Genomic DNA, 12,157 nt, shown 5'->3' on the forward strand with positions numbered 1-12,157 from the left:
TTTGATGGTTAATGTTTTCTGTCCATCACAGAGTGAAGTGTAGCCACAGTTCATGTTTCATGGAAAACTGGTTATGCTGAGGAGGACAGAAGACTGTCTAGAGTCTACAGGGCATTTTTAGGCTTTGGTTGACAGTCTTCGCTTTTTTAAAATAATCGTTTGTTTTACCAGTGGTGGCTGAAAGTCACCAAACCAAAGAATTGATTAAGTATAACCCCAGCCAGGGATTCATAGAGCTACAAAGGCGCCAGAATAAAAAGATAAGGGGAGCTCTATAGTGTCTGTTTGTATTCAGTTTTATTGATATGATTTATTTAGTTGTTTTTTTCCCTCTACCTTTCTGAGATATCTTAATGCTGTAAACAAACGGTAAATACTTTTCCTCCACTGGACAACATGGGTCGGCGTATTCTGGCCCAGATAATAATTAATGGTACCGTTCCTTCTTCCTTTCCTCATCATGACCCCCGCCCCCCCCACACACACACATTCACACAACCTCTGCTTTCTGTCACGTGGGAATATACCACCATTGCATTTGGTCGGTGGAATTTTAAAGGTGGGACCACTAGAGGTGCTAGAGAAATAGCAATAAATGATTCCTTTAACTTTTTTTTTCTAAAATTAAGTGTCTTTTATCTTTAAACTTGGATTGCCTCACAGAATTGTTGCAAAGATAGAGGAACTATTGAAGGAAAAATTATTAGATGATTACCTCCTTTTCTGCACCAAAATTAATTATAGTTGATTAAAGATTTAAGAGATGGTGTGAATTATGGATATTAGCTCAGATATATTCTAGACTTTTAATGGCCATGCGCTATGGCAAATGCTTTACTGTGCTGCCCTATTTAATCATACCAGCAACCCAGTAAGAGAGCAACTATTATTCCTGTTTTACTAGTGAAGGAGATCTTGCCCAAGGTTACATAGCTGGTAAGAAGTAGAATTCAGATTTGGATATAAAACTGGAAAAACCAAAAACAAAACTAGAAGAAAATATGGATGAATAACTATGTAATTTGGGGCAATAATAATCCAGAAAGATTTTGGAAGCATAATAGATGAAAATCATAAAGGAAAAGATGAGAGATTTGAATATGAAAGACCAAAAGCTTTTGTATGACAAAGAACAACATAAGACTTAAAGGTAAATGACAGATTGGGGAAAAATATGTACAATATATAATAGACCAAAGGTTAATATCCTTAATACATGATGGATATTTAAAAATTAATACTTAATTACTAAACCAATTGATTTATAAAAATAAACATAGCACCCAAATAGTCAATTTACTAAAGAGTAAATACAAATGGACAATAACCTAAGGAAAGGAAAATTTAAATTTAACAAAACAAAAGGCGCTTTTTTTTTTTTCTATTAGTCAAAGCCAGGAAGAATGATAATAGCCAGAGTTGTTGAAGGTGTAGAAAAAAGATTCATGCATTGCTAGGAGAGTTAGTAATTTGATTTTTTTTTGGAGTTTTGCCTAGTAAAGTCAATAGAAAAGTGTACAAAGATAAATGTGTAAGGATAAATATTGCAGAAAAAAAGAAAAAGGAAATAATCTAAGTATCTATAATAGGTTGTATCAAAAAAAGAAAAAGGAAATAATCTAAGTATCTATAATAGGTTGTATCAGTTAATAGATTGTGTCAGTTAAGTATACAGTGGAAATTAAGCAGAGCTATTAAAAATGGTAATGTTGCTGAATCTTTGTAGAGGTGGGAAGGTATTCATTATTCCTTAAAAGGTAATAAATTTCCCTTGAGACATGAAGTCATAGTGACAAAATGGATTCCATTCTCTTTAGAATCCAGTCTTGCTTAGATTTGTAAAAATACATGAACTTTACAATATAATTCTTTGTATTTTCCCTTTTACAAATTGTGTTTTGGGATAGCTATTTAAGGATGGAAAGGAGATAAATTCTTTCCAGAAACACAGTGTAATTGTTTTCTACTTTTTCATATTCCATTTTGTGTTTCTCAGAATGTTTTCCTTTCCTAGTTATAACTACAACTTTATTAAATACAGTAAATCTCAATTATATTCAGTCTGTCAAATGTAACCGTAAATATCTAACTAAAAGAACTTGACTTTTTGGAAAGCATATTTGTACATTTAGTGGAAATTGAAGAGACTGGTTTATTTTTTTCAGTCATATATATTTTGTTTCAATGTCTAGGAGGTAACTATGGGTGTCAGTAAAAGTGTAATCTGTAATTTTTATCAAAATTATTTGATTCGTTGTTACATATTATGTTGACACATCTGTTCACACCCCAGGGCCTTATTTAACAAAGACTATTGTAATCTTGAGGGGCTCATTAGAATTTCAAAAACAGCCATTCTTTAACCAAAGTGTAAACCCTACAATTAACTTTTTAAGTTCAACCAACAATATTTTGATGCCTCCATCATCACTAATGAGGAAAGGGACGCCCAATTAAATACACATTAGTCTAAGAACAGTAGCGTCACCAGAACAATTCAGTAAATAAGAGTGTGTACTGTGTGCCAGGTACTCTGCTAAGATGCAACAGCTCCTGTTTTCAAAGGAGTTCACAATTCAATGGTAGAGACAGACATGGGAAAAAAAAATACTGCAGTGTGTTGAGTTCTGGAAGTTTGTTTTTTTTTAAAAAAAAAAAAACATACCACGGAGACCAGAGGTGGGAATAACTGATTCCCAGTGTCCTGAAGCCTGAGTCACTGATTATGGATGGGCCTCAGTCCATCTGGGAGTCAACACCCACAGGCTCTGCCACTCTCTGGCGGCCCCATCTTGGGCAACTGACTGACTCTTTCAGAGTGCTTCCCTCACCACCACCCCATCTCCTTATTGATCACAATCCATATCAAGGTATTGCAAGGATTCAGCAGTGTAGAATACGGAAAGTGCACTGCAAATGGGGCAGTTGACAAAAAAATACTTTTTTTCTTCTTAGCAGCATAAATAATAAAAGTGTACAAGTTAAATAGGTTAATTTGTATCCTATTTAGTATCTGCAATAATTTGGAAATAGGCCAAGCTGAAATTCATTCTTGTATTTTTTATATCCTGGAGCATTCTTTGATCATTTTTTGTTTTTAGTACAACTTTAGTATACACACCCTGGCTGGTGGTGGTGGTGGTTTTTTCACCTGACACATCATAAACCTATTTCACGGAGCTCTATAGCATTCATTCTTGTTTTTTTCAGTTAATGATCTTTGGTTTTAAAAGATGATTCCTACCAAGGAAAAAGAAGACTTGTGATTTGCCCTTGCAAAAACGTTGAGAAAATAATTCCTCATAATTCCAGCCTACTCAGCATCAGAAGCAGAAACCAGAAAGTAATCCATTTCACTATCTGATAAAAGAACAGATATAAATCCTTGATTGGTTAATGACTTTAGGCTCTGTGAAGCCAGGGTGAAAAGCTCTTTGACCACAGTGCTTCTCTGCAGTTGAGTCCTTTCATCAACTCAAGCTCTTGCTTTTTTCCAAGTTACTAAATATGAATCAAAATCATGAATTACAGTCAGGATGTTTGACCTAGCCAAGTCTTAAAGCGTCTTGTCCCCATCCTCACCCTACTCCCTTTATGGGGGCTGGTTAACCAGTGTGGAAGATCAAACGAGATTGCTCCATTCATCTGTTTGTGCCAAGAAAGCGGTGCTTTTTCAATGCCTTTGATGGCACTTAGGTCCTGGCTGAGGACCACCATCAATTCTCACAAGCCTGAGCACAGGCTGTGTTTAATTCCCCATTTTGTGCACTACAGGGCTTAGGTCCAGATTTAAGCCTGTGCTTTGGCATAGGCCTTGGGAATACATGTGGAATAAGGAAGGTCCTTTGAGAAAACGTGAGAAAAGAATATCGATGTGTATGATAGATCAGCAACAGGATGGGTCAGATATTTTCTTAGCACAAGACTCTATCATACTTAACTATAACATAAATGCATCTTTTTATTGGACTGTAGTTGATTTACAATGTTATATTAGTTTCAGGTGTACAGCAAAGTGATTCAGTTATACATATATCTATTCTTTTTCAGATTCTTTTCCCATATAGGTTACTACAGAGTATTGAGTAGAGTTCCCTGTGCTATATAACAGGTTCTTATTAGTTATCTATTTTATATATTGTAGTGTGTATATGTCACATCCAATCTCCCTATTTATCCCTCACCCCCCTTTATCCCCTGGTAGCTGTAAGTTTGTTTTCTACATCCGTGACTCTACTTCTGTTTTGTAAATAAGTTCATTTATACTGCCTTTTTTAGATTCCACATATAAGTGATAATCATGATATTTGTCTTTCTGCATCTGACTTACTTCACTCAGTATGACAATCTCTAGGTCCATCCATGTTGCTGCAAATGACATTATTTTGTTCTTTTTTATGGCTGAGTAATATTCCATTGTATATGTGTACTACATCTTCTTTATCCATTCTTCTGTTGGTAGACACTTAGGCTGCTTCCAGGCTATTGTAAGTAGTGCTGCAGTGAACATGGTGATGCATCTTTTTGAATTATGGTTTCTCTGGGTATATGCCCAGGAGTGGGATTGCTGGTAGTTCATATGGTAGTTCTGTTTTTAGTTTTTTTAAGGAACCTCCATACTGTTGTCCATAGTGGCTGTACCAATTTACATTCCCACCACATAAAAGCATTTTTGAAAGTGTGTCTTCAGTGGATAAGAATTTTGACAGTACCTTATTATCCTCCTAGTTTATGTGTGTGTGCACATACACACACATCTTTAGGTAGTCTTCACAGCAAACCGTATTTTTAGGAAGCCTCTTACAGTTATACCCTTTTTAAAAAATCCACATATTCCACCAACATGTATTTATTTATTTATTTATTTATTTATTTATTTTGTGGTACACGGGCCTCTCACTGTTGTGGCCTCTCCCGTTGCGGAGCACAGGCTCCAGACGTGCAGGCTCAGCGGCCATGGCTCGTGGGCCCAGCCGCTCCGCGGCATGTGGCATCCTTCCGGACCGGGGCACGAACGAACCTGCGTCCCCTGCATTGGCAGGCGGACTCTCAACCACTGCGCCACCAGGGAAGCCCAACCAACATGTTTTAAATGCCTCTTTGGTAGAAGTCCATAGTTGAGAAATAAGTTTATATAAATTTGGTATATTTTCTCCTGATCCAGTTTCTTTTCTTTACTTTAGCACACATAGATATTACACATACACACTACTTGACATAAATTTTTACATTATATGTACAGTCTGAACATGACTTTTTAAAAACTCAACAGTGTTTCTGAATTCTAACATTGTTTACACACATAGATTTCTTTTGCTTGTTTTTTAAAACATGGTGTGTAATATTCCATCATATAAAATACTCACATTTTACTTATCTACTCCCTTACTAATGGGCATTTAACTTGATTCCAGCTTTCAGTATTATAAATAATGATGCCACGAACATCCATTTACAGGGGTCTCTTGTGGGAGTGGGTCTCTAGGGCAGATGCCTCACAGTGGGTCAGAGAGCCTGGGCATATTTCTTTTTCTTGGTGCTGTGAGGTTTTCCTTGGAACGGCTGCATTTGTTTATTCTCCCACCAGCAGCTTATGAAAATACCTGTTTCTTCAATCCAGCTATATTTGATACTGTCAAGGTTTTTTTTTTTTTGCCAACCTAATGATTGGAAATATTTTTTCTTTTAAATTTATTTATTTATTTTTGACTGTGTTGGGTGTTCGTTGCTGAGCCTGGGCTTTCTCTTCAGTTGCGGCGAGCGGGGGCTGCTCTTCACTGCGGTACGCAGGCCTCTCATTGCAGTGGCTTCTCTTGTTATGGATCATGGGCTCTAGGTGCACGGGCTTCAGTAGTTGTGGCACATGGGCTTCGTAGTTGTGGCTTGTGGGCTCTAGAGTGTTGGCTCGGTAGTTGTGGTGCACGGGCTTAGTTGCTCCACGGCATGTGGGATCTTCCCGGACAAAGGCTCAAACCCTTGTACCCTGCATTGGCAGGCAGATTCTTAACCACTGCGCCACCAGGGAAGCTCAGAAATATTATTACTTGTTTCATGTTTACACTTTTAAGAGTCCTATTCTGCAACCATGATATGTCATTATATAATAAGAGACTGCTAAAATCAGATGCATCAAAGAAAGACATATACCCAAAAGCTTATGTTGTATTGCTTTATTTCCAAACATAAAAGGAATTGTCATTTGGATAAAAAGATTAAACTGACTCTTGGACAAACATTTATTAAGCATTTTGTACTAGGCACTAGGATTACAAAGATAAACAGATTATAGTCTGACATCAGTCAGGGGCTTCTCATTCCAGTAGAGGAAAGAGGTACTTAAACCAGTAGTTTCTGCACAAGGGAAGGAGAAAATCACTTTACTTGTCTTAATGGTGGGGACTGAATGTTAGAAAGGCACCAATTTCAAAGGGTAGTAAATGCCTCGTTAAGTGTTTAAAAAGATTTTCACACCTTAATGTTTAGCTGGGCACTACCGTAGTATAGATGGTACATGACAGAACTCCCCCAAGAGCCACGGTGAGCTGTAGACAGGCTCACAGGCGGGAACCTGTCCCCAGATCCCCGGAACACAGGTGAGAGGGCCTGTGCTCAGCACATCCCCTCCACCAGCAGTGAACAGTTGCTCAGCATCTGGCACGTACTTAGCCCCGTGCTAGGGGCAGAGGTGCACACACATACCAAGATGTGGATGATGAAGTTCCTGCTCATCAGAAGCTCAGAATCCAGATGGGGAGATAAGACAATTTGTGTTGAATGACACTTTCATACTAACTCAGGAAAAGAAACTAAACCAAATTCAAATGATGCTTCCATATGGCCCACAGACAATGGACAGGAAACTTGAATGCCTAGAGAAATTTCTTAGAGGGAAACAGTGGGTAGAATCATAAACTGATCCAGGTACTGAGCTATAGTGTAGAAGAGTAGATAAGCAAAATTGTGTACAACAAGTTCTTTAATCCACAGCCCTACACATAGTAGATATGCAATACACTTAACATCTTTTTGGATTGAGAGAATGTGTTAATGACTGGGACTCGGTTATTACTACAGATATGTCAAGAAAAATCAGTCTTTTTAGTTTTTTTGTTTGTTTTGTTTTTAGGTCAAGAAGTGGTTTTCAAGTGCCTTGGGGAAGGAATTCTTGAGAAAGCCTTTCAGGGGTATAATGCTTGCATTTTTGCATACGGACAGACAGGTAAGTAGCCACTTACAGTCAGCGATATTAAATGTGCATTTCTTAAAACATAGATATAGAAAACACTTTGGGAAACCATAGGAAAATGCTTCTGACTTCACGGGTTTGGCTGAATTAGATAATGAAAAGTAATCCCCATTTTGAAGGTTTGACAGTTGTGGTAACTGAGTAATTTTAGTGTTAATGAGCAAAGCAAGTTTTAAACTATTAACTGTCATTTTCCTAAATTATAGTTTTAACCTGTATTTGAACTAGTTTCTCGGTATAAATGTAATAGTGAAAAACTGTAGGAAAACTCTTAGTATCGTCCTCTTAGTATCATCTAGAGGACTTCACCAGGATATTAAACAAAAACAGCCTAGTGGCTCAGCCATTAGCACCCTGAGCCACCATCATTTCAGCTATAAAGTTGGAATAAATCAATAAATCATAACAATACTGCCTGTTGTCACATCACAGGACAATATTTCACAAAGGTGAAATATTGATATTTTGTGGGTAAAATACTGTTAATGTTACTTGATGGTGATGTTTGATATTTACCATGTGTACTTTTAAAGATTACATATTTGTAGTGCTTACATTAGTACGTATCCATCTGTAAAAGAGGTGCCCTCTGGGTCTCACGGTGAAAGTCAAACTGGAGGCCGTGAGTATAATAGAAAGAATGGTAGCCTTGGTGTCCAAGGGACTGGTCTTTTGGGGGCCAAATTATCTACTTCTGCCGTGTGACCTTGGCTGCTGTGTATGAAACACTTGTGAGGTGGAAGCGTTACAATTTGCTTCTTCCTCTTCCTTTCTCCTTTCTTTCTGCTTGCCCTTCTCCAGGCTCAGGAAAATCCTTCTCCATGATGGGCAACGCTGAGCAGCGGGGCCTCATTCCAAGGCTCTGCTGTGCTTTATTTCAAAGGATCTCCCTGGAGCAAAATGAGTCACAGACCTTTAAAGTCGAAGTATCCTATATGGAAATTTATAATGAGAAAGTTCGGGATCTTTTAGACCCCAAAGGGTAAGTTAGCGGTTGAAATTAACCTTGTAGTAGGGGTAATAATTTTAAGTGATCCTGACGTTAAAGTTGCACGTGAGTATATGTATTTGTGCCCTTGGTCAGTACTCTAGTTTCAGTTCATGTACTGAGAAATCATCAGCTTCTCAAAGCCTGTTGGTATGTCTAGTATTCATAGTTTATCCTGTATTCATGTATAGTTGCTTACATATGCCATTTAAAAGGATATTTTTACTGTTTTGTTATTTTTGCCACTATGGTTTATTCATAAAAATTGAGCTAAAAATGACACATTGGTCCTTCCATTTATGTTGGAAAGTAGCACCTCTAAATTGGAGGCAAAGTGGTTGAAGGTTTCAAATGACCCAGCCTAAGCAAGTCATTCTTTTCCAGGGATGTACACTGGAATCATTTGGGAGGCTTTTTAAGGATACACTGGCCTGGGCCTCTGCTCTAGAGCCTATGATTCAGTAGACCCAGGGAGAAACCCAGGCATCTGCATTTTTTAAAAACTAGGTGATAAAAACCAGATGCGTTTGTTTCATAGAGGAAGGAGAGGGCCATTTACTTTTTTATTAATTAAAATTTTTATTGATTTAAAAATAATATATATAAAAATTTAGAAAGTAGGTAAATGTAAGAAGAAATAAAAATGACCTATAATTCCATCACTCAAAAATAACTGCTGTTAACACTTTGGTGCATTTTGATCCTGTGTTTCAAATCTATGGGGTGGATGTGTGGTATGCGTGTTTAGGTTATTCTCTAAATACAATTCAATATCTTGAATTTTTTATATAACATGATGAAAAAATTTTTAAATGTGTTTAGCAGCTGTATAATCAAGGGTATAATTAGAGGCATAAGATAAAAATTATAGATGAAAAGGAAGTGACCCAATCATCAGAAATAGTTTTAGTTATTAACTGTTTAATGCATATGAAAGAACATTTACAATATATATAAGCTTTAAAGAATAATAAAATCAATGACTGTCCTACTCACCGTTTGGCCTAATAAATGGAACATGACCAGTATTTTTGAAGCCAGTATTTTTGAACCAGTATTTTTGTATGCTCCTCTTTGATACTATTTCAATTCCTACCATTCCTACTATTATGAATTTTATGTTTCTCATTATCTTCCTCCTCTTTAAGAGTTTACACATAATTTTGCACAATTTTTAACTGTGTGTAAGTGGCGTCATAATACGCGTGTCCTTCGGTGACTTGCTACTTTTCCCCTCTATGATTCATTCGTTCTGATATATGAAGTAATAACTTATTAATTTTTACTGCTCTTTAGTATTCCATTGTATAATTATACCATTATTTATTCTATCTCCTGTCATTTGTGTGGTTTCCACTTTTTACCACTACTTTGCTGCTCTGAGCATTCTTGTACATTCCTCCTGGTGTACAAATGCAGGAGTTTCTAGGGAATACATCTAGAAGTGGAATTGGGGGTCAGAAGCTACAGAATCTTCAACTTTGGTACTGCAAACCTGTTTTCCGAAATGGTTGTACCAGTTTACACTCCCACCAGCAGTGTACGAGAACCCCAGATGTTAGACACCATCAGAAGCACTTGATATTGTGCTAGATTTATTTTTTCTTGCTCATGAATAGCATTAAAGAATCTCTGGTTGTGCAAACAGACTGAGCCAAGTTCTGAATCCATGGGCATCAAAGCAGCTGTCTTGAAACTGTGCACTTGGTCTGCCCTTGTTTAGAGTACAGCAGAATTGCTTGTTGTCACATTGCATTCTTCATCCTTAAAATAAAGTTAGTGAAACCTACTTTGTGGAACTGTGAGATTAAGATTAAGTGAGATAACTGCGAGATTCTTAGGGAACAATGTCGAGGCTTCGGGAAATGCTCATTCTTAGTTTCTGTTTTCCACACTTGAGTGATGCCAAGCGTTGACTCTTGATTTGAAAAGTGATTAGTATCTGATGAAAAAGGTGACGTATACAGTATGTCTATAATATATATTATAGCCTTACTTTTCCTCTCAATTATCTATTGATAAGCTCTTCAAATGGGTCCCAAACCAGGATTGCCATTTAAAAATTCAAAAGAGCCCTGAAATCTTCACCAGCAGAGCCAAGTCTAAATGTAGGATAAATATCAGTAACTATAAACAACTCCTATACTATAACATTACTTTCTGTATAAAGTGGTCAGCACAGAAGCAGCGTAAATCAATGCTGCTGATCTGAAAAGGTAAATTAAAACACTTTAATATTGTTCACTACTTGCTCAAAACTTTAAGACATTACTTACTGAGAATATGCTTATTTATGGAATAGCCTGAAGGTTAAATTCAATTCTGGCATGTTCTTTGCTTCATTTTCTTTTTTTCCTTCCTCCCACATGAAATTGAAGTTCATCTACTAAAGCAAGTTGGCCTAACCTAGTATTCTGTGTACCGGCTGTTTAGTTTGGGAGTAGAGATAGAATTTTTTTAAATAGTACGTTACTTTAAATAGAAATCAGAGTATAAAAGACATTCCTCATAAGAAATGCTGTTTTGCTAATCCAAATAAAATAGCTTTTAGAATGCTTTTTGATTGTTAAAAAAAAATTCCTTTGAAATTGCAATCTTAGTTTCTGAGTACGCCTCTCACTGTTGGGGCCTCTCCCATTGCGGAGCACAGGCTCTGGACGCGCAGGCTCCGTGGCACGTGGGATCTTCCCAGACCGGGCACAAACCCGTGTCCCCTGCATCGACAAGCGGACTCTCAACCACTGTGCCACCAGGGAAGCCCTCTGAGTACTTTTAAAAATACTTTCTTTTTAGAAAGAAAAGCTCAAGTTGGGTCTGACTCATTCATTCCTTTTTCCTTTCTCTCAAAGGAGTAGACAGTCTCTTAAAGTTCGAGAGCATAAAGTTTTGGGACCATATGTAGATGGTTTATCCCAACTGGCTGTCACTAGTTTTGAGGTAAGTGCCATTAAAAAAAAAGTCATTTAAAAACTGACAGTAAATTGAAGTATATAGGTAATGTTGAATATATTTTTATGTGAATGCTTTATAGCATATTGATACTGTTCATGGTCTCAGAAACGCAGTATTAACCACCCCAAACAGAAAGAAAGGGCTTTAATCACACTCTTCAGCCTGCTTGGTTGTGAAGGGTTTGCAGTATTGTTGGGAGGCCCAGTGTTTTGAGATTGATGAATATTTTCGCTAATAACACTCTGCTGAAACAGTTCTCCCTGAAGTTTCCAGTGATGTCCTTCTGGACAAATGTAAACAGTATTTGGTAGTTATTTCAACCCTTTCTCTTTGACAGGGTCTCCTGCCTTAGTTTCCATTACTTTTCACTCTTCGGCTTCTTCTATTTTTCTGAATCCATCCTTCCTCCGTTGACCCGTTTCCTTTTCCTACTCCTTGACTTTTATGCCTTCTCATGTCCTGGCTCTATGTTTTGTCCCTATTTTTATTGTCATTACTTTGGAAATCCCATAAAAGAAACTGCTGTCTATTGCTGAAGAATACCAATGAGTAAATGAATGGGCAAATATATCACTCCACTTAGAAGTGCCATCTATGTGTTGTGTTTGTCTTTACATCATTTCAGACTCAATAGGACTAAAATTAATCTGCGAGATAACTCTCTCCAGCCATTTAAACATAGACAGTTCTATTATTGCTTAGATCAGAAATAAAGTGCAGTCATTACTTTGAAAACACTGAGATCCTGAAATGAATGAAAACCCCTCTGGCATGAAGGTGCTATGTCAACACTTTTGCTAAGGTACCTGGCTCGTAGCTCGGTGTTATAAGGATCAATGTCTGTCTCCTCCTGTTACTCATTAGTAAGAGCTGGGGAATTTGTGATTTGCATTCAGCTCTGCCTCTTATTAGGTGTGGGAAGAGTTATTTGACCTCCATGAACTTCAGTGTCCTTGTGTGTAAAATCAGGA

At 37.2% G+C, this 12,157-nt stretch overlaps 1 protein-coding gene across 21 annotated transcripts in view; it reads left to right on the plus strand.

The window, feature by feature from the left end:
* The window catches only part of KIF13A (kinesin family member 13A), a 212,761-nt gene that overhangs the window by 120,350 nt on the left and 80,254 nt on the right, over nt 1-12,157 (plus strand). For all 21 annotated transcript variants that reach the window (XM_067006712.1, XM_067006714.1, XM_067006713.1 and 18 more), the window contains 3 exons: nt 7,127-7,219; nt 8,048-8,228; nt 11,084-11,171. In XM_067006712.1, the coding sequence (XP_066862813.1) occupies nt 7,127-7,219; nt 8,048-8,228; nt 11,084-11,171 (362 nt within the window). The remainder of the gene's footprint in view (nt 1-7,126; nt 7,220-8,047; nt 8,229-11,083; nt 11,172-12,157) is intronic.

This window comes from Kogia breviceps, chromosome 10 (genome assembly GCF_026419965.1).
Source record: "Kogia breviceps isolate mKogBre1 chromosome 10, mKogBre1 haplotype 1, whole genome shotgun sequence".
Taxonomy (NCBI): domain Eukaryota; kingdom Metazoa; phylum Chordata; class Mammalia; order Artiodactyla; family Physeteridae; genus Kogia; species Kogia breviceps.